The 26,389-nt window shown below is 60.5% G+C and overlaps 1 protein-coding gene across 2 annotated transcripts; it reads right to left on the bottom strand.

Annotated features, from left to right (window-relative positions):
• Positions 1-52: 52 nt before the first annotated feature.
• SCYL3 (SCY1 like pseudokinase 3) lies at positions 53-26,357 on the bottom strand. 2 transcript variants are annotated; one of them, XM_037167375.2, is made up of 13 exons: positions 26,275-26,357; positions 22,067-22,275; positions 20,179-20,364; positions 18,248-18,361; positions 16,683-16,739; positions 15,510-15,612; positions 14,469-14,580; positions 13,021-13,098; positions 12,495-12,634; positions 11,213-11,397; positions 3,722-3,893; positions 948-1,636; positions 53-616 (listed from the first exon to the last, which is right to left on the bottom strand). In XM_037167375.2, exons 2-13 carry the CDS (start codon positions 22,229-22,231, stop codon positions 557-559), a joined length of 2,061 nt encoding a protein of 686 aa, XP_037023270.2. In that variant the 5' UTR covers positions 22,232-22,275; positions 26,275-26,357; the 3' UTR covers positions 53-556. The 2 variants fall into 2 exon arrangements, with proteins under 2 accessions (XP_037023270.2, XP_053515309.1); XM_053659334.1 differs by lacking the exons at positions 22,067-22,275; positions 26,275-26,357 and adding an exon at positions 21,523-22,013.
• Positions 26,358-26,389: the final 32 nt, after the last annotated feature.

Raw genomic sequence — 26,389 nt, 5'->3', positions numbered from 1 at the left:
GTAATTACGTCTGTGCCTTTCTAGCCCAGAAAAAGACTTCTGCAGAGTTGAATCTAGAGAAAATAATCTTTATTGGACATTTACAGAGCAGGGTCACAGGGTCTGTCTCCGGGAAGGACTTGGGCGCACATAACACCACAGGTGGGAACGGTCACTACTGGCCCAGGTCCCTCAGGGAAACTGCAGATAAATAAGCTGCTTGAGGAGACTTCAGCAATTTAAAGTCACTTGTACCCTTTACAGCTACATTCTGTTCAGTATTCCTAGTAGAGTCAATTCTTTTCACTGCTACAGAAGTGGCACAGAGTTAATCAGCTCGAAGTTCTGCGTTTATGCTCTTCACTTCCAGGGTTGCCTGGCCTTAGAGGCACTGCCCCCTCCTTAGCGGAGGGCCCCCACCCGAGGCACCTCTGTTGGCACAGACGCAAAAGCCCTCGCCTTGAGAAAACAGGGTCCTGCGGGGTGTTCTTGTCTGCAGAGCCTGCTGTTGAGGTATTAGTTTGATTTCTCTTATAAAAAGGAACCCTTTTCCCTAGAGTTTCACTCACAGCCATTGTCACCAGCTGCCGTCTCCCCAGTTCAGCTCCCCTGCATCGCCCCAGCCTTCGGACTCCGCCTGCAACGACACAGCACAGCGTGGGCAGCCGAGGGGGCCGCGAGGCCAGGACACGCTTTCTAAGCTGCTTCTAATCCAGCAGAGCCAGAAATGACACCTTTTCCCTGGGTTAATGCACAAAGGTGGTCACTCTTGAGCGGCCTTGCTGAGCACTGGGCCCGCACAGCTGCTGCCTTTCCTGGGGAAGGAGTGGTGGCAATGAGAAGTGGCCCTGGCTCGCCTCTACTGTGCTGACCAGTTGTGCACCGTCGTCTAGCCTCTTGGCAGGAAGACGGCTGGGGATCTGTTAGGAAGGGGACAGGGCAGCTGGGACCCACCAGGCAGTCCTTACCTCAGCGGTGTCTGCCGCAGCGAACTTGGAGGAAAACTGCATCCCCGGGGAGGCGGCATCTTCAGGGGGGCCCACCGGTCCTGCCCTCAGCTCCGGTAGAATGAGAACAGTGGCTGAAGGCTTGATCTCGGGGGTCATGTCAGCAAACCAGTCCAACTCGGGGTCCTGCCCCGGCTTCTTTTTCACTTGAATGGTGAACTCCTCTCCTAATCCCCATTCTGAGGGGGCCTGGGGGTGCCTTTCCTGTGATGACCCCTTTGGTGGCTTGGCCTGCTCTGGGTGGTCCACGCTTGGGGCAGGGCTGGTCTTTGGGGGTCGGCTGGATGCCAGAAGCTCAGCCGCCTCTGTGAGCAGAGGCACCACTGTGGGCGGGGCCTGGAGCTCCCCCGGGGTGGCTGTAGTTCTGCCTCCTGGACTCTCTGCAGGGCCGGGGCTGCCACGTTCCAGGCCATTCTGGGTCCCTGCTGCCGCCTGCTCATCTTGGAGCAGGGACCTGGCAGCCTCCCCGGGCCCTGGAGGCCACGCCCGCGTGCTCGCAGTTCTGCTCTCCGGCTCCTCAGGCTCACTCCAGTCAGGCCACTCCTCAGATGCCTGGGGGCTTGGCGGGACGTCGCCACCACCCGTGGAGGTACTTTTTACGTCTGAAAGGCCATTCACAGGACAGTCTGTAGTCTGAGTAAACTGGTCACCTGCGGTGACATGCAAGAAAGGGAAATGGTTAGCACCAAGGAAGGCAATGTTTGGGAAGTGTCCTCGCACACTGAAGCTCAAACGTGACAAGCAGAGCGCCCTTCCCTGAGCACTTGGAGATCACTGCCGTTGGCTCAGTTGTAATGTGCTCTGCTCCCACGGCTCCCTTGCCACATCCGTGTGTGCACACGAGGGAGTCTGCTGGCGTCGCCCAGCCTCCACTCGGATTTGCTGTGTGTGCTCCAGATGCTGACACGGCTGCCTGCCAGCCTGTCCCCAGACTCGGCGAATGCCCCCTTTCCTCCTGGCACACCCGTGCCGTCTCCAGAACGATGGCTCTGGCACAGTTTGGACCACGCTGCACGGAGGCATGGAAAGTCCCAAAGTAAAGTCCCTGCCGCAGGAAGGGGTTCAGTGTGACGCCCCGCCCCCCAGCTGCGAAGAGGCGACAGTGACGCCCCTGTAACCCAGGGAGGCCAGATGACACCCAGGCCGCGTCTCCTATAAGACCAGCCTCTGGGCTCCGGAATTCCCTCGGTGCTCAGGAGTCTGTCCACCCGCCTGAGTGACGGATGAGCTATTTGCACTCGCTCTTGCTGCCTGCCTGGGGGAGGCTGTCGGGGGACCTCACTGTCTGTGCTGCCCGCTGTCGCTGGAAAAGAAAATCTGTAGGGACGGTGCTGGAGGGGTTCTCGGGGCCAGGTGGGGCCTGCTGCGTGGGCCGCAGACCACGTGCAACTGACAGTGAACAGGACAGTGGGGTAGGGGCGCTGAGCTGCCTGTTAAAGGGAATGGTGTGTTTAAAGCAAAGTGTATGGGAAGCAGCTTCAGGTACCTGAGCAAGCGTGTGCCTGGCATGAGAACAGAGCCCGTGTCCTGGCACAGGGCAGACGCTGCCCCTGGTGGGCTGCAGTAGGGAGGGTCCAGCACCAGGAAAGGGCGTGGGTTAGACGGCACCCTACCTCGATGGGAAAGTCACGTCTGAACCCATTTTAGTGCTGATTTGAAGCCAGAAAGCTCACTGCTCAAAAGGATTCCAAACAAAATTTTGGCCAAGTACTTCCTCTGCCCTGAAAATTCAAGGGGACAAGCCTGGGCTGAGCCACCACAACCAGGCCACATGTTCCCTGCCCTCCAGTATCTGGTGTCCTCCTCTCTGCAGCCCTACTAAGTTCCAACCTGACGGGTCCCCTATGTGGAGGAGTCTGAGAAGGCCCCACCCTCTGCCCACCAAAGGACCCCAGCCCTTCAGGAAAAGGGCTTCCAGTGTGTGTCCAGTGTGCGGCTGGAGAGGGAGGCCACTCCCGCACCGCGGGGGGCCGACCTCAGGCCGCAGACGCAGGAAGCCTGTGTCACTACAGACTGGTGGGAAGTGGAAAGGCCATGGCCCTGCTGACCCCTAGGTCAGGACATCCTGTCCTTGACTCAATGGCCCGTCTACGTCAGGAGTTGCTGCTCCCTCCAGGGAACACCTGACAGACACCCCAGAAATGGGGGTCTCCCGAACTGCCTGAACACCCACAGCTTTTTCACCCAACATGCCGACAGAATGGAGGGAACTTGACCAGCGAATGTTGAGCACCACCACCACCTTTCAGACTGACATCAACTGAATTGCAAACACATGCTTGACCCCATAGGTCCACTTCCAGGACTTGACCTACAGGGGCCAAGCCAGGAACCGTGGCAAGGACATCAACTGCGGCGTGTGTGCGATGCCACCGAGTGAGCACCACTCGGGGGCGCAGGGAGCAGCCGTCTGGGGGTGGGCCTGAGCTCGGGTTGACCCAGACCCTGGTCCCCAAGAAGCTGCTGCTCACAGGCTGCACAGCTGCGTGTTGTTTCCTCCTGGTTTTTACAGACAGTGTGACTGTTTCGTGGCTTAAAGAAAGGGATGGAAGGATTCCTGCTGAACTACTGCAGTCGGCTTCCTGCCCCCAGGAGGTGGAGAGGGACGTCCCCGACTTTTATCTTACACGTCTCTGTATCACCTGACCGAACACAGTCCGCCTGCACCGCTGGTACAATGTCGGGAATCAAGAGAACAGCACAGTGAAGAGCAAGACCTTTTAAATTATCCTTACCTTCTGGGGAAAGGTCGGTGGGTTTTGTGAAGCCGGGGGCAGTGCGTTTGAAGATCTTGGTTCTTTCTCCTCCCACAACCACCTCTGGTCCAAGCAGGGAGACCAGCACGGCCAGGCTGTGCAGGGTGACGGCCACGATGGAGGTGCTAGTGTCCCGTAGGCCCAGCAACACCTAGGGGAGACAGGGTGTGAGTGCACTGGCTCAGGTGACCCTCCTCCGTCCACCGTGGGCTCAGGGCCTTCAGGCTGTCTGTGCCCCTCCCGACCCTCCTCCTGTGACCGCATCCGAGTGGGAACTGGCGGAGCCACACCTGACGCTGGGCCAGGTCTGGGGCTAGGATGCACAGAAGCCCAGATGAGCTGGAGGGATGGGGAAATGGAGGGTATCTCTGCATGGAGGACCCCGTGAGAAGGGGTCTCAGCACCAGGGAGGAGTCCCCCTGATGTCTGGCTATGAAAACCGGTGGGGACTATGCCCGCAAAGCAGGGCTGCTGAGTCCCTGGTGTGCTTTCAAACACCCAGCTCCCTTGTTCACAGAGGGACTGGCTCTGAGCTCCAGCGTTAGGGCCAATGAGCACCAGGGGCCGGGGGGAGAGTGGGGAGTAGCACTGGAGGGCAGGGGACCCAGGTGACCCCCTCTGGGTATGGCAGCCTCACCTCCACCCCTGGAGGTTGAGAGCTGGCAGGTGCCAAGCCTGAGTCTCCATTAACCTTGCTAACACCTTTCACCGGCCTGGTGATTCCCCGAGACCCCACCCACCTGGGCCTGGAGACCCTCTTCCAGCAGCTCCTCCACACAAGCAGCCGTCCCTGTTCACACTGCAGACTTTTGGAAACCTTTCAAGGTCTAACAAGCCCCAAACCAGCAGGCGCTGTCCTCAGTGTGCCCTGTGCCTCTGCCACACTGCCCCCAGCCTGACGAGAGCCTGCAGTGTGGCTCCCCTGAGGTGGCCCTCAAGCCCGGCATGAGCGGCAGCCAGACAGGACTTGGAACACAGCTCAGACTACAGAGCCACATGCCCAGTGGTGGCCTGGTGTGCAGCACGGCCCCGCCCAGGCAGTGCCTAGCCCTGCGCCCGCCACAGCCCACTGTGGAGTGGACCCCTCTGTAGCTCCCACTAGGTGGCCCCAAATTGAGAACACTCGGCAGTGGCCTCGACCTGCAGCGGAGCCCCTCACGGTGAGACAGGACGGGGGAAAGCTAAGAAAATCCTTGGTAGCAGGGACAGGAAAACAGAGACAGACTGCCGGACACACTGGCCCAGCAACTGACAGCCAGGTGCAGATGGTCCCCAGGGCGGAAGGAAGGCCCGGCGGGGCAAACGGGAACACAGGACCTCACCCCCGGGGTGACCTCTCCCCTCTGCCCCCAGCCTCTTTCCTCCCTGGAGACATCTAGGCCCCAGTGGTGGTTCAGCTCCAGGCCCAGAAAAGCAGCAGAACCAGGAGGGCAAGGCCAGGACCAGCTGCAACGACTAAGGACCCCCTGCCGCTGACCAATCAGGGGAGCCCGTGACCCTGAAAGGACACACCTGGGGAACTGACGAACGTTCTGCGGAGACCCTCCCCTGAGACCTCCCCCAGGACCCCCGCCTGCAGGAGAGAGACCAAGGCCGCAGGCCCCAGTCCCTTCTCCCCCGCACTTCTCTCCCCCCAGGCAGGCACCTCCTGAACTCCGAGGCAGCTGGTCCCAGGCTGATCCCCCGAACCCGTCCCCAAAGCCCCCTTTTCTCCGACTTCCCAGTGAGCTCAGGCAGCCCAGCAGCTCCTGTGGCGGCTCCCTCTGTGCCGGGCCCCCCGTTTCACTGCCCCAGCCTCAGCGGACAGACCCTCGTGGTCACCTGGACTCCTGTTGTGAAACCTTCCTACCCAGGCCCAGGCCCCTGTCCAGTGACGAAGAGGCTCCAGAACAAAATGAGCTCCACTCTGTCAACTCTACAAACAGCACCTGAAGGCAGACACCGCTGGCCCTGTCCTGCTGGAGACCCACGGGCCACCACAAAGGAGGAGGGGTCAGGGACTTGAGGCAAGCGAAACTACCTGACTAAAGAGGCAGCTTCTCCAGGACAGCATCCTTGGCACCAGTGATGTTCTGTCGAGCCCTCCCCAAGCCCAGCCGGCCAGCGGCACTGAGTCTGAATCCCTCCAGCGCCTCTCGCCCCACCATGCAGATTCCGAAACCCCACTGGAGCCCTCACCTGGCCCTCCCCCTGTGGCTGTTCCTCACCAGCGGCTGGCCTGGGCTTGTGGTGCGGACTTCTGTCTAGGCTTCGGTGGGACGATTCCATAGTCTATCACCCGTATTGTAGCATGTGCACCACCCAAAGTCAGGTCTCCTCCCATCAGCACTCATCACCCTTTACCCTCTTCTGCCCCCCCCCAACCCCTTCCCCTCTGGTCCTCACCCTAAAACCTCTCAAAGGCCCGCAACTGCAAAGAGGCACCACTGCCTTTGGCATGTCCTGTTCCTCTTGCTAAGTGGCCGCAGCCCTAGGTAAGGCACTCACAGCTGAGCACCGAGAAAACAATGTGATTGAGGTGGGCAGAGCCCAAACACACGCTTCTCCAAAGGGGACATACAGATGGGCAGCGGGTGCTCTATGCAATCACTAATGCTCAGAGATACAAATGAAAACCACACTGCGACCACAGAGAGGTGCCGCCTCACACCTTTCAGTGGTTGTCAACAAATCAACAGTCGAATGCGGCGAGAACCTGGAGATGGGAGCCCCGGTGCGTGGCAGGTGGGGTGCAGACTGGTGTGTAGCTGCTGGGGGAGACGGTGTGGAGGTTCTTCAAAGTTACAAACAACTACCGTCTGACTCAGCAGTTACTCTACTGGTGTTTATCCAAAGAAATACAAAACCCTAATTCAAAAACACACATGCACCCTATGTTCACTGCAGCATTACTGACAACAGCCAGGACATGGAAGCAGCCCAGGTGCCCACCAGCAGGTGTGTGGCTAAAACGGCTGTGGTGCATCTGGACAGTGAAATGCCCAGCCACAAGAAAGAAAAACCTTTCCACTTGCAACAACGTGGACGGACCCAGAGGGCATTATGCCTTGTGGTGGAACTCAAAGACAAATGCCACATGACTGCTTCTGTGTGGAATCTCATGGATGGACAGAAATGCATAGATGCAGAGAACAGAGGGACGGGGGGTGGGGGCCGGGTGGGAAGGGTAAAGGGACTTGGAGGCATGGGCGGGTTGTGACAGGATGCTCACGGGGGTGAACAGGGCGGCACCGGGCTTATCAGGGTTTGCTTAAGTTACAGAAACGTGTGATCACTGCATTGCACAATCACAGTTAATATAATACTCTATGAACTGTGATTGGAAAATAGTTTTTGAAAATACGGTAATAAGACTTCCACCAAGATGGAGGCATAGGTGGATGTGCCGTGCCTTCTCACACAACCAAGATTAGAGAAAACTAAATAATAGCAACAGAAAACACAGCCAGAACACGGAAAATTGAACTTTTCGGAAGTCTGTTAACAAATTCTTCAGCCTGACCGGTAAGGGGCGAAACCAGCGGCTGGTGAAGTGGGGTTGCACAGGAGGTCTCCGTCAGACGGACTCAGGCGTGGAATCCAGACGCGCGGAATCCAGGCTGCAGAATCCAGGAGCAGGGTCAGACCTAGTGAGCGACCCAGCGAGCGACCAGGCGAGCGACCGCGGGGGAGACAGCGGGGCAGCGGGGCTGCGTGTTGACTGAGGTCGCGCATTTGTGCGAGGGTGGACAGGCGAGGGAGTGGGCGGTTGGACCGGGCCGGCAGGTCCCCACATCAAGCGGCAGTGGAGGGCGCCGCCATTTCCCTGCTCTGACCCCACCTCCACATACAGCGTCATAACCCAGCGACTCTGCGTGGCCCGGCCCAGGTGAACCACCTAAGGCACTGCTCCTCCGCACCCAGCTGTGAGAAGCAGCAGAGGGGGCCGCCATTTCCCCGCTCTGGCCACGCCCCCACATACAGCGTCACAACCCAGCGACCTGGGAGTCCAAGGCGCCGCTTCTCACACTTAAAGGGCCCAAACAGACCAAGAATGGCACAGAAGGATCTCAGAGCCCCAGAGCCAATAGATCTAAGCGATGAAGAAATAGCAAAACTCACAGACGCACAGTTTAAAACATTGGTGATCAGGATCCTCACAGAACTGGTTGATTATACGGACAAATTAGACAAATATATGAAGGTGAAACTAATTGAAATGAATGGAATTACACAGGACACCAATAGCAATGAAAAGGAAACTGGGACTCAAATCAATGGAGTGGACCAGAAGAAAGCAAATAATGGCCAAACAGAAAAGAGTCAAGAAGCAAGAATTCAGAAAAATGAGGAGAGGCATAGGAACCTCCAGGACATCTTTAAACGCTCCAACATCTGAATTATAGGGGTACCAGAAGGGGGAAAGGCACAGCCACCAGTGGAAAACTTATTTGAACAAATAATAAAGGAGAATTTCCCCAATCTGGCAAAGGAAATAGACTTCCAGGAAATCCAGGAAGCTCAGAGAGTCCCAAAGAAGTTGGACCCAAGAAGGAACACACCAAGGCACATCATAATTACATTAGCCAAGATTAAAATGAAGGAGAGAATCCTAGAAGCAGCAAGAGCTAAGGGGACAGTCACCTACAAAGGAGTCCCCCATCAGACTGTCAGCGGATTTCTCAAAAGAGACCTTACAGGCAAGAAGGGGCTGGAAAGAGGTATTCCAAGTCATGAAATCTAAAGACCTACAACCAAGATTGATCTATCCAGCAAAACTTTCATTTAGAATGGAAGGACAGATAAAGTGCTTCTCAGAGAAGGTCAAATTCAAGGAGTTCATCATCACCAAGCCCTTATTATATGAAATGTTAAAGGGACTTATCTAAGAAAAAGAAGTTAAAGAAACATGAACAGTGAAAGGACAACAAACTCACAGTTATTAACAACCACACCTAAAACGAAAGCAAACTAAAAGGACAGCTAGATCAGGAGTGGAAACATAGAAATGAAGATCTCAAGGAGGGTTAGCAACAGGGGAGTGGGAGGAGGAGAAGGGGGGAGAAGGTACAGAAAATAAGTAGCATAGACAGTAGATAGAAAATAGATGGGGGGGGCAAGAATAGCATGGGAAATATAGAACCGAAAGAACTTGAGGCACATGGTCATAAACTAAAGGGGGGTGATGGTGGGGATGGGGGGTAGGGTGAAGGGGAATAAAGGGGGAATAGAACAACTGTAACAGCATAATCAATAAAAAAAATTTTGTGGCAAAAAAAAAAGGTAATAAAACTAGACAAACATACTGGAAATAACATTGCCATGAAGGCTTCAGATGCCGAATCTCCGGCCCGTTCTCACGGCACTGCCGGAGCAGCACAGTGCGGGGGCGGCAGGCTCCGCAGAGCACAGGGGGCTCTGTCGGGAAGGCAGATGCCCCCCGTCCTTGCTCACTTTCCTCAGCTTCAGACATGCACCAGCTTCGACCCTGACTCATTATGTCTCATGTGTAGAGTACCTGCCCCAAATGGGCCAATATGGTGTCTTGCCAGTACAAACTGGAGCTGAGAGAACCTGGTGGTTGATCTCGGTGGTTTGCTCAAGCCGGGAGCCACCAGGACGACCCGGCCCAGGTGGGAGATGGGCAGAGGGAGGACCCTACCTGTGGATTCCGGCCCGCCACCCCTTGGGCTCCAGGGGAGCAGCCTGACATTCCTTCATCAAGGTCTCTGATTGGCCAGAAGGCTTCGCTGGGCCACAGCAGCCGTCAGGAGAGGTTCTGTTCTGAGTGGCAAAGCCGTGCAGGAGGACGGTGGCGTGCAGCACACAGGTAGCCCCGGCCGGACCCGAGGCCTGGACGTTGTGGGGGAGGCAGCAGGGCCTCGTGGAACCAGGAAGCCCGGGCTCCTGGCCCGGCTCTGCTAGGAATTCCCAATGTAACTAAGCCGTTTTATTTTCCTGGTTTCCTCCTTTAGCTGAGGTCAAGGTTGCCAACAGGGGCTTACGATAACTTCCAGGTCCAATGCTAACAGAGCTGTGCAAATAAACTCAAGCACATTTCTGCTGCATATGATTAGAGTTCTAGCCACTGAACGTGATAACCCTAAAATAACAAACAACCCGAGGCCAAGTTCCAAGTCACCCTCAAACCACCCCCATCTTGTGAGAAACCGAGTGAGTCCCTCCCCCATCGCCTGCCACCACAGTGCCCAGCACTCTGTGACCTCTTAGGGTTGGGCTGTCCTTAGAGCTGCCTGCTTTCCAAAGCCCAGCACTGCCACCAAAGTGACCTGGCCCAGAGGAACGGGCCGAGTGACTCCCCTGCAGGGCAGGCGGCTCCCATGAGCCATCACGACCCCAGGTGCCGACTGACTGGGGGGTCTCTCTTCCATCTGAGCGCTCAGTGCCAGATCTGAGACCTATGGCGACCCCCCCCACCAAGGCTGGAGTGCTGCGCCCCCACTGACGTTCAGACACAAGCAGCCGCACAGCAGCCCCGGTGGCCCGCATCTGCCAGATGAGTGTGACAGAAGTGGCCGTCGGCTCCCATCACGCGCTGTATAGGCCACTGGCACTTCTCACAGCACCAGCCGTGAGCCCCGTGGGGCATCGTGGGGGGAGGTCCGGCTGTGCCCACTCCCTGCTGTGCCCCGCGTTCCTGTCGGACCCTCCAGGGTGCCACGGCGCCATCTGCACGTGTCGGCCCCGTGAGGTCCAGGTGACAGCGGTCTCAGCTGACCCTGCGTGGGTGGCACAGAACCCCGGCTGCACCTGGGCCACCCAGAGAGCTGTGAGGACAGCATGGCTGGGGTGCGAAGGCACCGGGGTGTGCTCTGGGGTGTCTCCCGCAGCAGACAGACCGCTGTCTTCCCCGCTCCCAGCCCCACCGGCCCCGCCCTCAGCACAGCACTTGGCCCTTCCCCGGGCCTCACAGCTTTTCAATAAACTAAACCTCTAGCAGAACAAGTTATCCGAAGGACTGCACGTGCTAACGCAACCTTCTAAAATGGCATACTGACTTGAAGAGTCGTAAATTCCTGTCCACCTGGAACGTGACCTTAAAACGAGGCCACACTGGGGTAGAAAGGCCCCCACCCCACGACTGGCCGAGGCTGCCCGGAGCAGCGAGGGAGGGCTCACCCCCAGGGCGGTCAGGGAGCACGGCCCACCGCCCCTTGAGTCTGCACTGCTACTTCCAGAACCTTCTGCCAGCCGCAGGGGACCAACACAGACCTGAAGCCCTGACGGGGCCTAACGAGGCTCCGGGGGCCCTGATGAGGCTGGAAGTGTGGGTGCCGCTGCCTCCTTCCCTCTCTGGTTCGGCAGTTGCTTCTCAAACACCTCGGACCCAGGTCTGTGCTCACGCGGCCTCCGCCTGCCTCGCCCCGGGGGGGCGGGGCACCGACTGGGGTTTCTCTGCGGACTGGCCTTTGGGGGGGAGGAGCCCAGTCCTCTGCGGCCTCTCGTGCCCGCCCGGCCGCCCGTGCTGACCTGGGGCAGGATGATGGTGCGCAGCTGCTCACGCGTGAAGTGCGCGGCGTAGGCCTCCAGGTGGGTCAGCAGCACCAGGCGCACGTGCTCCTCGTGCACCTCGAACAGCCGCAGCAACACGGGCACCACGCGCGCCCGGAACAGGGCCGGCGACAGCAGGCACGGGGTCCCTCCGGGCGCCCCGTCTGCCCGAGGGTGCAGGCAGACAAGGGGAAAGAACAGGCACGTGTCAGTGCGGGGGCACCACTGGCATCCGCCGGCCCCCCCTGAGTCTCAGGCCCCAAACCCGAGGGCAGCTAAGCTCCCCGTGGACCCCAAACTCCTCTCGAGGCTGAGTCATAAACGCTCTCTGACTTACAGAAGTGTTTCAATGATACAGTATCATTCTTCGTGGTGTACAAGAAAAGCTTGCGTTTAAGTAGATCCCGAATCAGTAACTTTTTACACATTTGCGCTTAATCAGAGGAATCTTATGGGCCTTAGGCGGAGGCTGTTTCAACTTGATCTGCAGAACCAGGAGGTGCGGCGGCCACCACCAGACTTGCTGCTGGCCAGCCCTGCCTGCCCCGCGGTTGTGGGGACGGAGACCTTTACAGCAGACGACACTGCTGCCCGCGCTGTCCCGGGACCAGGGCCCCCGGTGCACAGGCAAAGCTTTAAAAGCCTCCCGGGTGACTCAGAGGTACACCCCACCTCAGGCCTCCCGAGGAGTAATCGGAGGAAGAGCTGCAGAGCCAAGTTCGTGGCTAAAGAGCCGAAGGGAGCTCTGGTGCAACAGTCCCCGGCTCGCTGCCTGGCTGGACTGAGACCGTCTCAGCACAGAAGTTCTAAAGCAGGACTGTCCCCACCTCGAACTCCAGTCACATTGTGCTGTGCTCTCTCACCCGAGGAGGTGACCGTCTGCAGCACTCAGACTCTCAGTTTCAAAGAAACAGCCTCATCTCACACTCAGAACCAAACCCAAGTCCCCAGAACGGTCTCAGTGCTTTTCCCTCTTTCCCCCGAAAACAAGCGACTGCTTCGGGGGTCAGCGGGCGCCGGCCTACGCGATTCACTGCCGGTGTCCAAGTTCCCGAAGACGCAGCCTCTCCGTGTGGCAGCCTCGTGCGCCCCACTGAATTCGGCAAGTCTGACCCCAGGACGCTGCCACGCCCACGCTGTGGGCTCCGGCACCCGGGTTGGAGCCCCCACAGGTTTCGGGGCCACGCAGCCATCTCACCCTGCTGCCACTCGGGCCGGTAACCCCAAACCCCACGACACATAACAATGCAAAACAAGGCACCTTGTTTGGGGCCGAGCAGGTGAGGAAGGAAACTCCGAACGGCCACCGGCTCTGCGAACACCAGCTGGTTGAGCAGCAGGGGCACCAGCCGGGCGGCGACCAGCTCCTCGGGCAGGCAGCTAACTCTGTCCAGCAGGAACCTGCGGGCGGGGGAGTCGGGAGCTGCCTGTGACGCCGGCCAGCCCGTGCGTGTGCTTCCGACACCCGTGGCCCGCCTCCCACTCCATCCGAATGACGATTCGTAAGGAAGCCGGGGAGGGGACCAGGCCGGCCCGGGGCAGGTAAGAAGGCAGGAGGTGGCGCGGTGCTTTGGCAACGGCGGCTGCGTCCCTCCCCCCACAGCCCGGGGTCTGCTGGTCAGTGAAGGGGCATCCCGTTCACTGTGAAAGACGCAGCTGCTGGATTGTTTGAACTTTCCACAGCAATCAGAACACAGGCTTTTGTCACTGAACTCAGCGAAAACGCTGCCCGTAAAACCGCCCAGTGACGAAGCCGCAGATGTGAGGTGTTAACTTTCTGAACTTACTTAAAGAATTCAGTCTTTTCCTCTTCACTCTTCAATGTTAAACTTTTCAGGAAATTCACGACTTCTAGAAAATCGTTCCTAAATGCCAAAAAGAAAGGACAGGCAGAATGGATCAGAGGAGCCCGCTGACTGCAGCCACGACCCTGACCTCGCCGCGGGCCCGTCGCCGCGGGGCTGCTCCCGCCGTGAGCAGGGTCTGCAGTGACCTAGGGGCCACAGCAAGTCCAAGGTTCAGGCCATCGCAGAGGCGTGTGAAGGGGGCGCATGGCAAGCACACACGGGTGTGCGCGGAGAGGCTGACAACTACGTCTGTGGTTTGCATAATCACAAGCGGTTCCGCTGTAAGGAGGTGTGGCCACACGAGGCACCGGGGAGAAATGGTTATCGTCACAAAACAGCTGTTGACTCTCAAGTCTCCTGTGGACGTAAAGACGACTGGAGAGCCACGGGGGCCTCGTCTCTCCTGCTCCACGTCGTGGCCCCCCTTCCCTTGGGCAGGGCAGAGGGGGAGGGTGGTGGACTTCCCGCTGGGCCCCGGGCCTGCCCCCTGCCCTCCGGGAGCCCAGGGAGCGAGGCTGGGCATGCAGCCTGGAGCCCCCGCAGCACAGCCCCCCTCCGGGGTCCAATCCTGGGCTCACCCCCATTTCCTGCTGCCCACGTCTTAACTCGGGTCCCACCAGACTGGCTCAGCTGCCCCACCCGCTCTCGGGCTGGGCTCTCCCCAGTATGGGGAACGCCGGCTGCGGGAAGGGGCGCCCGCGTGTGTTCCCAGCTGTCCTCCGCGCCTGAAGCACTCTCGTCACACCGTGACCAGGGCACCGAGTTACGGCAGAGGCAGTCTCCTGTTTACCGAGACCACCCACCCCGCCTCCAGGTGACACCAGCTTTCCCGTCTCCCCGTGTCTCTCAGGCTCTGCCCGCAAACAAGTTGCAGTTTCAAAACTGACACAGGACCGGCTCTGCCAACGACGGCCATGACCATGGTGTTAGCCTGACCAGACTGCACGGAAGTAAGGAACCTGGGGCCACGGAACTGAGACCGACCTCCAGAGGCTCAGGAGCGGCGGCTGTCTGTGCCCCCCGCCCAGGCCCACTGCTCGGCTGTCCCCGAGATCCCACTACACTGAGACCGGTCTTCTGCCTGAAGAAAAGGAAGCTCACTTCCACCCCCAGAAAGAAAATTCCAACAGCAGACTCATCCCGATGATGCAAAGGCGGCAGAAGGGAGAAGCCACGTGGACTGACTGCTCCACCTACACAGCGAGCCCCGGGCCGCCTCGCTGCTGCCCCCCGGAAGCCCTCAGGACCCTCCGAGGACGCGACGACCGGTTTCCAGAGCCTCCTGCCTGTGGCCGCACTGAGAGGCAGCCCACTTCCGTCTCCCGGGGGCACGACAGTCTCCCCCGATGGACAAGGACGGGGGCGGCGCCCCCCAGCCAGCCCCTCACCTGAAGAAGCCGTGGGACAGGAGGGTGCGGAGCGCGGGCCGGCGCTGGGGGGCGGGCTGCAGCAAGGCTGAGTGCAGGGTCTGTCGGAAGCTGCAGAGAGCGTCCGCTGAAACTGAAATCCAGAGCGACAGTTAGTTCCCAAGGCTCCGCCTGCTTTCGGGCCTCTAGCTGCAGACTGACGAGAGCAAAGCCAACCTGCAAAAGCCCAAACAGACAGAGCCCCGCGGTCGACACAGCGTCCAGCCCCGAGCCAGACTCCGGGGCACACGCGGGCACCTGCCTGCCGACCGCGCCCAGGGAGGGACCCACCCCGCGGGCCTCCCCTGCGAGGCCGTTTTCTGATTGTCACTTTACTCAGCGGGGACTGAAAAGGCCACACGGGCAGGTTGAAGGACGACTTTCCCCACGGAACCACCTCCGTTCTGGACACGTGGGGAACAGGGGCTCCCCGCCCGCGGCGCCTGCCCGGGGCCTCGGCTCACTCCGAGTACGGAGGCCGGGACACCTGACGGCAGACCCGAGTGTGCCTGTCACCTCAGGCTGTGGTGGGGGCCTGGCGGTGGAGACTGGGGCAGGGCCGTGTGCAGCTGCGGCAGTGGGGACACGGGCCCGCGAGGGGCTAACGGGCGTGGGCCGGGGACGCCTAGCGGGCAACACTGAAGCCCAAGTGGCTGCAGGACAGCGACACAGGTGGCTGAGGGGCAACTAGAGGACTCAGAGGACAAACAGCCTGGGCTCCGAGGGCGACAACAGGGGCGAGTGAGTCACAGCAGGAAGAAACAGTTCAGGGGCCTGGAAGCGTAAAGACAACAAAGGTCGAGTTTGATCTAGAAATGAGTGACAAGGCGCCTGACTGCCACAGGTGACAGCGTCCCTGGGCCCCTGCTCGCTCCCCGGCCGTCTTCCAACCATCACTCGCCGCACCAGCTACTAAGGTGGGGACGTGGTGCCGGAGGCGAGTTCAAGGGCTTCGCGGGGTCTGCAGGCCTCTGAGCGCCCCCCCCCCCCCAGGCCGTGGCCGTGGCGGTGTAACCCACTCACCGTGCTCGCCGAGGGCCCTGAGCAGCCTCTCCGCCAGCTTCCCGAACGCGTAGGCGTCCCGGGCATGTCCGTGGGCCTCCGGCAGCGCCGCGAACTCTGGAGCCTGGAAGCAGGAGAGGCCGTCAGTGCCGGGGCGCCTGGCCACAGCTCCCTCACTCCGACTCACGGGCGCGGGCCGTCGGTGGCCACCAAGCACGTCTGACAGCACCCGACTGAACGGCCCATCGTCCTCATCACACGTGTAGGCGCACACGGAACACAGACCGGAGCCTCACGGGGCAGCGCCGGACACCACCACCCACCAGGCCTGGGACGCTCTGTCGCTCGCTGCCCCGCGAGTGCTCGTCAGAACCTTTACGCTGACTCGAAACCCCTCATGTCGGGTGCACACGGTGCCGACATGGCGGACCCGCTGCACCGCCAGGCCCTGCCCCCCGCTGCACGTGGGCTCCCGCAGAGCGCGGGGCGTGTCCCTGGGCCCACGGTCCGCTCACGGCGCTGGGAGACACGTTTAAGCAGCGGCTGCCCTCGGCTTCCCAGGCACATCCAGCGCCTCTGCCAGCAGCACCACAGATGGGGCGTCACTCCCTCTGTGTGGGTCTCGGGGTCCCACTCACGCCCGGACTGGCAGAGCGCCCCAGCCCGGGTTCCAGCGCAGGGGGACACCACGAACTGGGGGCGGTGGGGGGAAGCACCCGCACTGTTCACAGGGACGTCCCGCTCCCTGTCTTGTCGCGCTTCCCTTTTGGCTGCAGTGACGCTCCACGTCCTCTGTGTCAGTGGCAGGCGCTCCCAGGCCCCGCCCACACGGACACCGAATGTGGTCATTCGCAGGACAGACTGTGTCCCTGTGTCCCTGCGCCCAGTCCCCGCCCCCGCCTCCCCCGCCCCCGCCCCCCTGGCTGTTCTCCGCCTCTGCTGCTGCTTCCTCTCTCCACCGACTGTTCTTTACGTTCCACGCAACCGAGGTCCCTCCATCTTTAAACGATGTCACGGGTGTCTACCTAACCAACTGTCAGCTGGATGTCAAGAAAAGGCTCCCTGCGGTGATGACTCTCAGAAGCCTCCAGGGCCGGAGGAAGTGGGGGGCCTCTCGGACGCAGCACAGGACGAGGGGCAGGAGGGCACTTTGGTCTCACGCTGGGGCACAGAGAAGGGTGTGTGCCATCTTACCGTCTCCTCGGGAGGGACACACGCCGGGTCTCTGACGGACTGGATGCTCCTCAGGAACTGGAGAGAAGGACACAGGGAGGGAAGGGCTCGCTCTGACGCTGGCTGGACTGACCTCTGCCAGCGGGCCGCAAGGGCGCCGGAGATGCCACCAGGAAGCATCCCGCCATGGCCATGTGCCCGCCACGGCCACGTGTCAAATGCACACATTTAAAACCTTCCTAACGCAAAGTAAAGGCAGGCCTGGCCAAGCGCAAGGCTTCAGAGGGAGGTTAAGTGTTGGTCCCCTCCCCTCTGTGCCTGGCCGGACAGACCCCTCGCTGCCCGCAGGCACTGGGGCGCCCGACTTCCCACGCCGCAGGGACGTGAAGCAGCGGAGGGCCCCTCTGGCAGGGGGCCGGTCCGCACCGACCTCGCCGCGCTGCTGCCACGAGCCGCCCAGCCCACGCCCACATCGCGACCCTCTGGCACGGAAATCGAGGCCGCCTTCCGGGAGCCTGCGCGTCCCAGCAGCACCGGGCACTGGGAGTATGAAGCGCGTGCAGCCACCCCCCGTCCTGCACGTGGGCGCAGCCCAGCTCGGAAACCCCAAGGGTCAGCACCGTGCGCCCAGGGCGTGGCAGGGGCGCGGGAGCCTTGTCGTGACTCGGGCTCCTCTGCCGTTTCCCAGCGACAGGGCCACACGGGGCGAAGGGACCCGGTCCACCCGAGGGCCTGCGAGCCGCGTGGAGCAGGACCACACGGTGGGGCCCAGCAAGTGTGAGCTGCTGGGGAGCCCAGGGAGGGCCGGGGAGGAGATGCCCACGGGCCTCAGGGGGGAGGGTGTGGCGTGTGACCCACAGGGAACCGCACGCTGAGAGCCTGAGGAGACACGAGGGGAGTGCGAAAGCCACAGTGGGAAGAGGCCATGTTGCCAAAGCACAGGCCACCCCGTGAGTGTGGGAGGGAGACGCGGGGGGCGGGGCTCCCGCAGCTGCAGGAGTGTTTGCTTCTCTCAGAGAGCGAGTCTCGTGGCAGTGGGCGCGGAGGGGACACGAGGAGCCACACGGGGCACAGAGGTGTCCCCAGTTCATTCCACAGAATTGCCGGAAGGGTCCCAGGTGGCAGACACACCGCCCACGGGGGCGGGGGGGGGAGGCACTTGAGATGCACCGGTCCTACTTCCAGGCCTTGGGGCAGAACGGGTGACTTCGGAGACTCGGGTGCCTGTGCAGCGGACACTTCCTGAGTCCCTAACGCGCGCCCAGCACATTCCGGGCGGAGCTCCAGGGGTAAACGGGAGGCGCTGCCACCCGGGTAAAGGAGCCAGACGCGCACAGGCCGTTCCAGTGCCCAGCGGGACGTGGCGTCGCCGGCACGGGAGCGGGGGAGGGGCTCTGGACTGACAAGCGGACGGACTGTCCACCTCTCAGTCTCGGCCTCCTCAGCCAGCAAACCAGGTAAAGGCCCCGCCGCCCTGGGGAGAACCGACCCCGCGGTTCCAGGAAGATGAGCACCGACAAGGGACTGCGTCTCCGAAGGCAGGACCGCCCGACACCACAGGGAGGCCCGTGAGCCCCACGGCTCACCTCCGGGGTGGCCTGGGGCACCCGGCAGACGGTCTCCATGGCTCCCAGCTTCCAGTGTCCGTCCTCGCTCACAAACACGGATGACACGCAGACGTTGTTGTGCGTCAGGTGTCCCTGGAAAAAAGGGACAAGGAGAAGTCTGCCACCCCAACTTTGAAAGGCGAGGTTTTAGAAAACCAAATGCTAATCACCAAACAAGAGGCCCGGCAGGTCCTCCCACGGTGGCACACGACACGGAAGTCCCACGTCAGGGAGGGACAAGCTGGAAGAGCCGAAGGCACTGCACGAGCCCTGTGCTTCGAAGGGGGAAAGACGCCACGGGAAGGCCACTGTCACCCCTGGCGAGCTGGTCACCGCGCACCCTGTGCCCTCGGGTCAGGTCCGTGAGCAGAAATTCACTGACCTTTGGAACCTGTCCATTTGCTTCCAGTCTTTAACCCTGTGGAGGGCACGGCTGATCTGAGACACAAGCAAACTCTTTTCTTAAACATCACTATGTATATCGAGTGCATATGTGTTTGCATGTGACTGTTGCACCATAACATTCAGCTGGTCATGACCTTGAACCTATGCACCCGGTACAGGTAACAACATTCCAGAAAAGAGCCTGCACCTCTCAGATCGGCCGCGACCTCCGCTGGGTTAGCGACCACGTTCCTCTTTGTTCCAGTTAGTTTTCTCCTCTGTTCTTTCTCACCCATGTTCCCTTGCGACCCCAGCCCATGTCACTGCAATCTTGGGACTGCAGGGACTGAAAAAACTCTGTCCGAACAAGAGGGATGGCAGGGGAGGGCGACCAGAAGTTTCACAGACCAGAGCGGCCGGACTGAAAACTGGAACAGCTCGGTCAGCGAGCAGAGAGGGAGGAGGCCAAGGAGAAGGAGGCGGAAGCGCAGGTTTCTTTTCCAAACCCGGAATCATCCCAGTGGCCAAGTGCATTTTCAGTTTTTTACCGGGAGAAGAAACGTGTGCCAGTTTCCACGCAGAACACGGCAGGGTGTGTCCGTGTTGAGGGAGGTGCGTCTGCACCGGAGGGACACAGCAGCAGGTCAGCACGCCACGGCCCAGCCTGCCGCACACGGACCCCTCTGGACCAGCGGCCGAGCCCCGGCCGAGCAGGGACAACTGCACCCGGTGCCGGCGGGGGCGCCGGCCCCTCTGTGTCTGCCACACTGTTCAGCTCCTCACTGCCTGCGTGCACTTTCTCCAGCAAAGGCAACGCCCCCCACAGTGAAGAAGCATCAACTCTCCCACCTGCACCCCAGACACACTCTTAAGAGAAGATAAATCCAGAGTGATGCTTAGAGCGTTTATCTCCCATTAACAGAAAAATCTTTACAAATGCACATTCGGTCGAGTCCAATGCCAGCGTTTCCAACCTCCCACTGGTGTTCCACTCTCGGGGTGCCACTGGACCCCTGCGGAGTGTGACCTCCTCTGAGCAACAGAGTGCCCTCACCTGCCCAGCCATGGCCCAGAGGGACACAGGAAGGGCCCCTTTGTCCCCAAGGGCAAGCGTCCACAGACTGAGAAGGGTTCTCAGTGGCACCACCTGCTCAAATGGGAAGAGATGTGTAGAACTGCCTCTTTCTAACAAACAGTAGTTCCTTCAAAATCGCAAATGGAACGAAACTACCGAAAAAGAAGAGGAACCTCGCCCCACAGCGGTGCCAATGCTCACCTCTGTCCCTGTGACAAGTGTCAGCTGCAGCTGCGTGCACCCGTCTTTACGTACAGATGCCCGCAGACTGCAGGCCGCCTAGTAAACTGAAATGAAGCCTCTAACGAGCTGCCCTGGCTCCTCAGACCACCCCTGCCCGGGGTGGGGGGCGCTTTGCAGGGAGAACAGGAATGTGCAACTTCTGTGCGCAGGAGAACGTACAGCCACCTACCCCCCCGCCCCCCGCCCCGGCTCCTGTGCCGGCACTCACCCGGTCGTGAAGGAAGACCAGGGCCAGCAGGATGTCGTAGATGCCGGCGCAGACCTCGGCGGGGGACAGCGCTGCCAGGACCACCTCCAGCGGCTGCACGCGCTCGGTGACCAGATGGATGCCGTCCGCCTCCACCGAGCAGGACAGGAACCTCAGCAGGCACGGGTGCCGGAGCGTCTTCAAGTGCTTCCAATGCAAACAGAAGAGCCCGAGTCGATGCCTCAAAACCACACCCACCGCAGTTTCCCCTGCGTCCCAGGGAAGGGCAGGACACGTACACTTGCACTCAAGGTCCCTTCCAGGGCCCCCTTCCCCAGCTGCCCCCCAAATTTCCAGTAAGGCAGAGGAGACTCTGACTGGCTGACGCAGCCGACAGTACAGGGCGGACCGGCTCCACCAGGGCGGGGGGAGCTCGGCAGCCGGAGCACCCGGTGGCCGCTCAGAACCCTGAACCTGATGCCCAAACCGCTACCCGCAAACCCGGCAACGTGAGCGGAAGCCTGCAGACTATGGAGCGGGGTTGACACTGGGGGACGAGACACCGGGGGAGGGGGTTCTCCTTCACTGCTGCCTCCAGAAGCCCTCACTCGGCTCTTCAGTCCCGGGGCCCCTCACTGTCCTGGGGCCTGCGCTCCTTCCAGAGCTCGGGGCCACACCAAAGTTGGGGGGAGGCCGCCTGGCCCCATGTGGGCGAGAAACACCGTCTGCCAGTGCCCACCCGATTAATGACAGAACTTCCTTTTCTGTGTTTATTTTTTAACCCTGTGTGCCCACTCAGCCTTGGTCCAAAGGGACTCCGGGTTTGTTTCCTGGGTGAAGGACGCGCTGCCGAGTCTGAGCCGGAACGTGCTTGTGGCTCCGCCCCGGCACAGCCACGCCCGAATTCTGCCCGTGGACTCGAGGTGGCAAAGCTGACGGCGGCCTTTCTCAGTTCAAGTTTCTGCCCCTGTGACACAGGGGCCTCCTCTGTGGGCGTCGACGGAAGCCACAGCTCTGGCTCTGGGGTAGACGGGGGCTAAGACTGAACGGTGGCACCTTGAAAGTGCCCGTCCCAAGGTCCTGAACACCTGTCACGTGCCCCAGCACCGTGCCTGGGGGTCTGCGGAGGAGGAGCCTGAGAAAGGCCCTCCCGGGGCTGCACTGCATGACCGGGCAGGACGTGGCCGGCCTGAGCTGAGCTGACCTGGTGCCGACCACAACCGAGGCCTGCTTCTCGGGGTCCTTACAACTGGGGCGTGTAGAGTTACACCGAGGGGCTCGACTGTTCGTGACTGCTCTCCCTGACTGGCTACTTCCCACTGAACATGACTCGGGGCGCGGCCCTTATCTGCACTGCGGATTCACCGGCAGGTTCTCAGCCGGGAAGACAGCCATCACTTCAGGCAGTTCAAGAAACAACACAAAACCAAGGGCCTCGGTCGGCGAGCAGGACATTAAAGGGAGAAGCGCGCTCCCTCCCAGGCCGCACACCGGAGACAGGTGGACACGCGTTCTCTCTGTACATGCCTGCTGCACCGAGAAGCCTCAGGAAAAGAAAAGCCAGGAGTTGTGGTCCCTAAACTGTGTCATTCCCAGGCCACTGTCCCCAGGGTACGAAGATGCTGCCACCACTGCAGCCCTCGGGCCAGGCGAAGTTTCCTTGTCCCCAGCCGCCACCCTCTCCGCCAAGTGGCAGCAGACAAGGAATGCCACCCCTCTGCGCTCCGTGACGTCACTGACTGTCCCTGTGGCCCTGGACCGGGTCAGGCCAGCTGGGGGTCCTCCCCGGATGTCAGGACGACTGGGTTTTCAAAGGCGGTGGATGAAAACACGGCCCCCGGTCCCCCTTCATTCACTCCGTGTTTTCCGCAGTAACCACCACCGGCTGTGCCGGGGCCGCCCCACAGACCTTGGCGGCCTTGTCCACCTTGTCCTCGTTCTCCCTCTTGTACACGAAGACCGACGCGACTCGGCCATCCTGCAGCTCGGCGGGGAACACGGCGAGGCCGGAGGGCAGGGTGACCGGGGGCCCCTTCAGCACACAGCTCTGCAGGGCGCTGCTCTCTGCGCCCATCCCTCGGGCGGGGGCGGGTGCAGCCCCTCCCCAAAGCCACGGACCTGAAAGAAAACGGAGAACACAGTCGGACTCCAAGTCTCTGAACACCAGGCGAGGCCCCAGGCGAGGCCGGGCCAACCGGCCAGGGTCTGCCACGACCGAGGACACCTGGCAGGGGACGGCAAACGCACAGCAGGGCGCCCGTGACGCTGCAGGTGAGCAGCGGAGAGCTCCAGTCTGCATGGCAACCACACCCTGCCCCGCCAACCCCCCGGACGATCAGGGAGGATGACAGGCACCTCGGACTTGGGTCCCTCACGTTCCCTAAGGCAGTCGCACAACTGCCTCACAGGGGACAGAAACTCCATCAGGACTGAAGCTTCTCCAAGTCCAAGTGTGACTTACAAAGACGACAACACAGACTGCAGACTGCTTCTAACGAGAAACGTGGTAACAGGTGGGAGCTCAGAGAGGCCAGGCAAAGCCCTGGGGAGAGCTGGGACAGGAGACAAGACAACTCACCGGGTAGGAGTGACAACAAGTGTAGCGAGAGGGTGGCCTCCAGCTCGTCCCTGTCCTGCTGACATGGGGCAAATGCACATCTGCACGATCTCAGTGCTAAAGACAAACCCCACACACGAGATTCTAGAAAGTGCAAACTACTCTCTGTGGCATGGGCTTCCTGGCACGGCCGTCCGCGGGTGGGGGAGGGGACAGGCGGGGAACGAGGAGGAGGGACCTCGGGGGAACAGCACACTCGCTTCTCGACCAGAACAGTCGGGGGCACGGGGCTACGCACGCTGAAACTTGTGAAACTGTCCATTAGTTATGTTCCGCTTTACTGCGCGTCAGTCATACTTCACTCAAGGTGTTTTAAAAAGAAGCCTAGATTGTATGGCTACCCTGTGTCCGCAGGCACGGACGCACGGACGGGCTGACAGAGCATTGCTCTGGGGGTCAGGCTGGGGTGACTCCCACGCACACAGACATGCACAGTGCACCTGCTCTGTCCGGACCTGACGAACAGGGACACGACTCGCCTGGTCACCCGGCGCCGCCCAGGCCAGCACGGGCCCGGCCCGGCCCCGCCCCGGACTGAAGGCCCCAAGGGGCCAGGTGGTACCCTGGGTCAGAAGGGCCAAGGGCCTCAATGCTTACATGCAAATGTCCCTGTGGGTTGGCTTAAAACATTTTTTAAGCCCACACAGGTCAAACAATACGCCTAAAAATAGGCGGCAGACTCCAGCTCCGGCTTCTCCGCAGCTCAGAGCACACGGGCTGTTTCAGTCTCTGCCGTAAAATCCGCACCCTCTGGGTGACCGCTGCACACAGGCCCTCTGCTGGGCCCTCCCCTCACGCGGGCCCAGAGCCCTGCAGCACCCCCCCACCCCCGAGCCATTGGAGCGTGTGATGCCGCTCCAGACGCACGTCCCAAACGGAGATGTCCCAGCACTGCGGGCACCGGCACACCACGGTCTCAGGACACAGGGACGAGGGCTGGCGCTGGCCACCACACGGCCGGTCTCTCAAAATCCAAGAGCGGTTCTGGAATAAGGAGGAAGTCAGCTGCATAACAAATCTGCCGGGCTCCTAACCACTTAGCAAGGTGCCTTTCTTAAGGACAGAAAAATCAAAAACCATTAAAAAGGCCATGTCTTGACGTGTGACGTTCACCTTTCTGAGGGGACCACAAAGAAAATGCAAGTGCCTGTGGGGCTGTGGAGACAAGAAACCACAGCGACTCCCCTGTTCCGAGCAGGCGCGGTGCCTGCCAGACTGTGACCACCCACCCCACTGCGCAGGGAGGGTCGGGGCCAGCGCTTGGATCTTGCTCTCTTCTTGGACACAGTGGACGAGTCGGTTGCCTACCCAGTGCCGAAGGGCGGCCTCTGCACATCAGGTGTCTCTGGGACCCGTGGCCTGGCTGTCTCCCCAGGATCTGGCCGGGAGGTATCTCTGACCACCGGCAGGTAAAGGGGTGCCACAGGGCTGGGTCAGGGCTGTGACCGGCCAAAGCTGGGTGGAGGCGGGCACTCGGCAAGCCCAGAGGAAGCCATCAGGAGCAGAGCTGCGGGCGTCCCCAGGGCGTCACTGCCCTCCAGCCCCACCAGCATCCCCCTGCTCCGGCAGCCCCGTCCACACAAGGAGACCTCAGGGACACTCGGGGAGCTCAGTGGGGCTGCGTTCTGTGAAACCGACGGCCATTTCAGAGGCACAAACCTCTGTTCCTCTCTCAGCGCCTCCAGTCTGCCAAACCAGTTGGACTAGAGGAATGAGTTTGCTAAGTGTTGTTTGGAAGTGTCTCTCTGAAGCTGGCCTAACTCTCCTAGCCACGAAGGATAGCGTTCTGAAAAGTCAACGGGAAAATGAAAACCAGCCTGGCAGAAAACTCAGGCTGTTTACTAGTTGTAATGAGTCCCCAAAGCAGGGAAGAGGGTCTCCCGGATTTGGAGGCAGTGCCCTGGCTGAGCCTTCCATCATCTCTGAACAGCGGAGTGCTTCCTGGTCGCGACACTGGGCCTTATGACATCCACGGACCTTCGACTTAAGGTTTTGAGTTCCCTCATGAGATAAGTAACAGCTCAGGGTTACGAAAGGTTTTTAGCAAGAGGTAAAACTGGTCGTTTTTCTTAGCAGTGTGCATTTTGGGTCTCAGGCCCTACAAGAACACAAGAAAGATGCTGTTTTTGGAAAGCTTGATTAATGCCCACAGAAAGGCTCTATCCTATGCCCAGAGCAAACTTTATTAGGGGGACCCAGGGATATGCTGCTGATTGCAACTTGAAAATGCCTTCAAAGCGGAAATTCTTGATTCTTCCCTTCACCCAACTGTATCCTAAAAGGCACTAAGTTTGCTATAAGCAGCGGTTTAAGTAATTGGGCTAAAATGGACTTACTGAAATGTAAGACCGATAAACGGTAACACCTGGAGTTATTTTGAGGCATACAGGGGAAAACCTGCAACCTTGTGGCTTTGAAACGAGTCACTAGAAGGTGGAACGGGACCCTGACACAGGGCTACAGGAGTGGGTGGGTTGCAGGACCTTCCTCACAATGAACATTCCAGAGTTTCTGACTTGAACACAGTCTGTGTTTAGAAATGTGTTCGCCCATGGCCCTCCATCCCTTGGCTTTCTTGGGCAGCACCCCAAGTTTCTGGGCCTGGTCTGGGTCACTGGGCAACTCCCTGAACTGAGACCCCTGCATCCTCGGGGAACAAACACCTCTCCCTCTGCTCCATCCACAGTAATTAGCCTCCGTGATCTTGGTCCCGATCATGGTTCCCGCGGGTTCCGCAGCTCTGAAGCGCCCAAGGTGAGCACGGTACATTCAAAGGTTGCCTGTAAGGCCTGGTGTCTCATCTGGCGATAACGCTCCTTGGGGTTCTTTGCTTTGGTTTGTTTCAGGTGTATGTCTCTGCATGGAGCTCGGTCTGGCCCTGCCAGAGGACCAGGACACATTATGGACCCAACAGAGTCTGACTTCAGCCGAGGGGCGCTACGTGGGCTGGCTGCACACGAGTGCCAAGACCAGCGGTGACAGGGGTTCCAGCATTCAGGGCGCTCCTGCGTTCACGCGGTTTCCTACAGGTGTTCCCTCTTTATTCTAAATACAAACCAAGTCGCAGACAGGCCGGCAGCTGTCTTCTGGATCCAGGCCTCGGTCTAGCGTCCAGGATGAAGGCGGTGTTCCGGGAGGCACGACGCCGGGTCCCCCGGCTCCGGAGACACCGCCCACGCTGTCCGGCCCAGGGGACCACAGACCACGGGGTCCTGCGGCAGCCGCTCAGGGGCACTCGGGGCGGGGGGCGGGGCAGCTGTGTGCTGGGCTGCCCCTCACCTGCGGCACCTGATCCCGAGGCCAGCTCCGCGAAGAGGGCGCCCCGCCGGTCCCGGGGGACTGTGCACAGGTGGCGGGCCGGGCTGGACTCGCGGGGGTGCCGCGCGCAGCTCGCCCCCCCCCCCCCCCGCGCGGACCTGTGAGCTGCACGTGCCCAGTGCCCACTCCCAGCCCCTCTCCACCCCTCCTGGCGCACGGACTGGGACGCGGCACCCTGTTACCTGCCGGAGGGCGGCGGGAGGTGGCCGAGGGTCTTGGCTCCAGTCCCCTCTTCGTCCCCTGTTGACACCAACCACTCCTCGCCTCCCCGAGGGGGTCCGGCCACTACACCCACAG

Source organism: Artibeus jamaicensis, unplaced genomic scaffold (genome assembly GCF_021234435.1).
Source record: "Artibeus jamaicensis isolate MK-2021 breed Jamaican fruit bat unplaced genomic scaffold, CSHL_Jam_final scaffold_625, whole genome shotgun sequence".
NCBI lineage: Eukaryota > Metazoa > Chordata > Mammalia > Chiroptera > Phyllostomidae > Artibeus > Artibeus jamaicensis.
The sequence above is the reverse complement of the archived record's forward strand: the minus strand, read 5'-3'. Positions and strand labels throughout refer to the sequence as shown.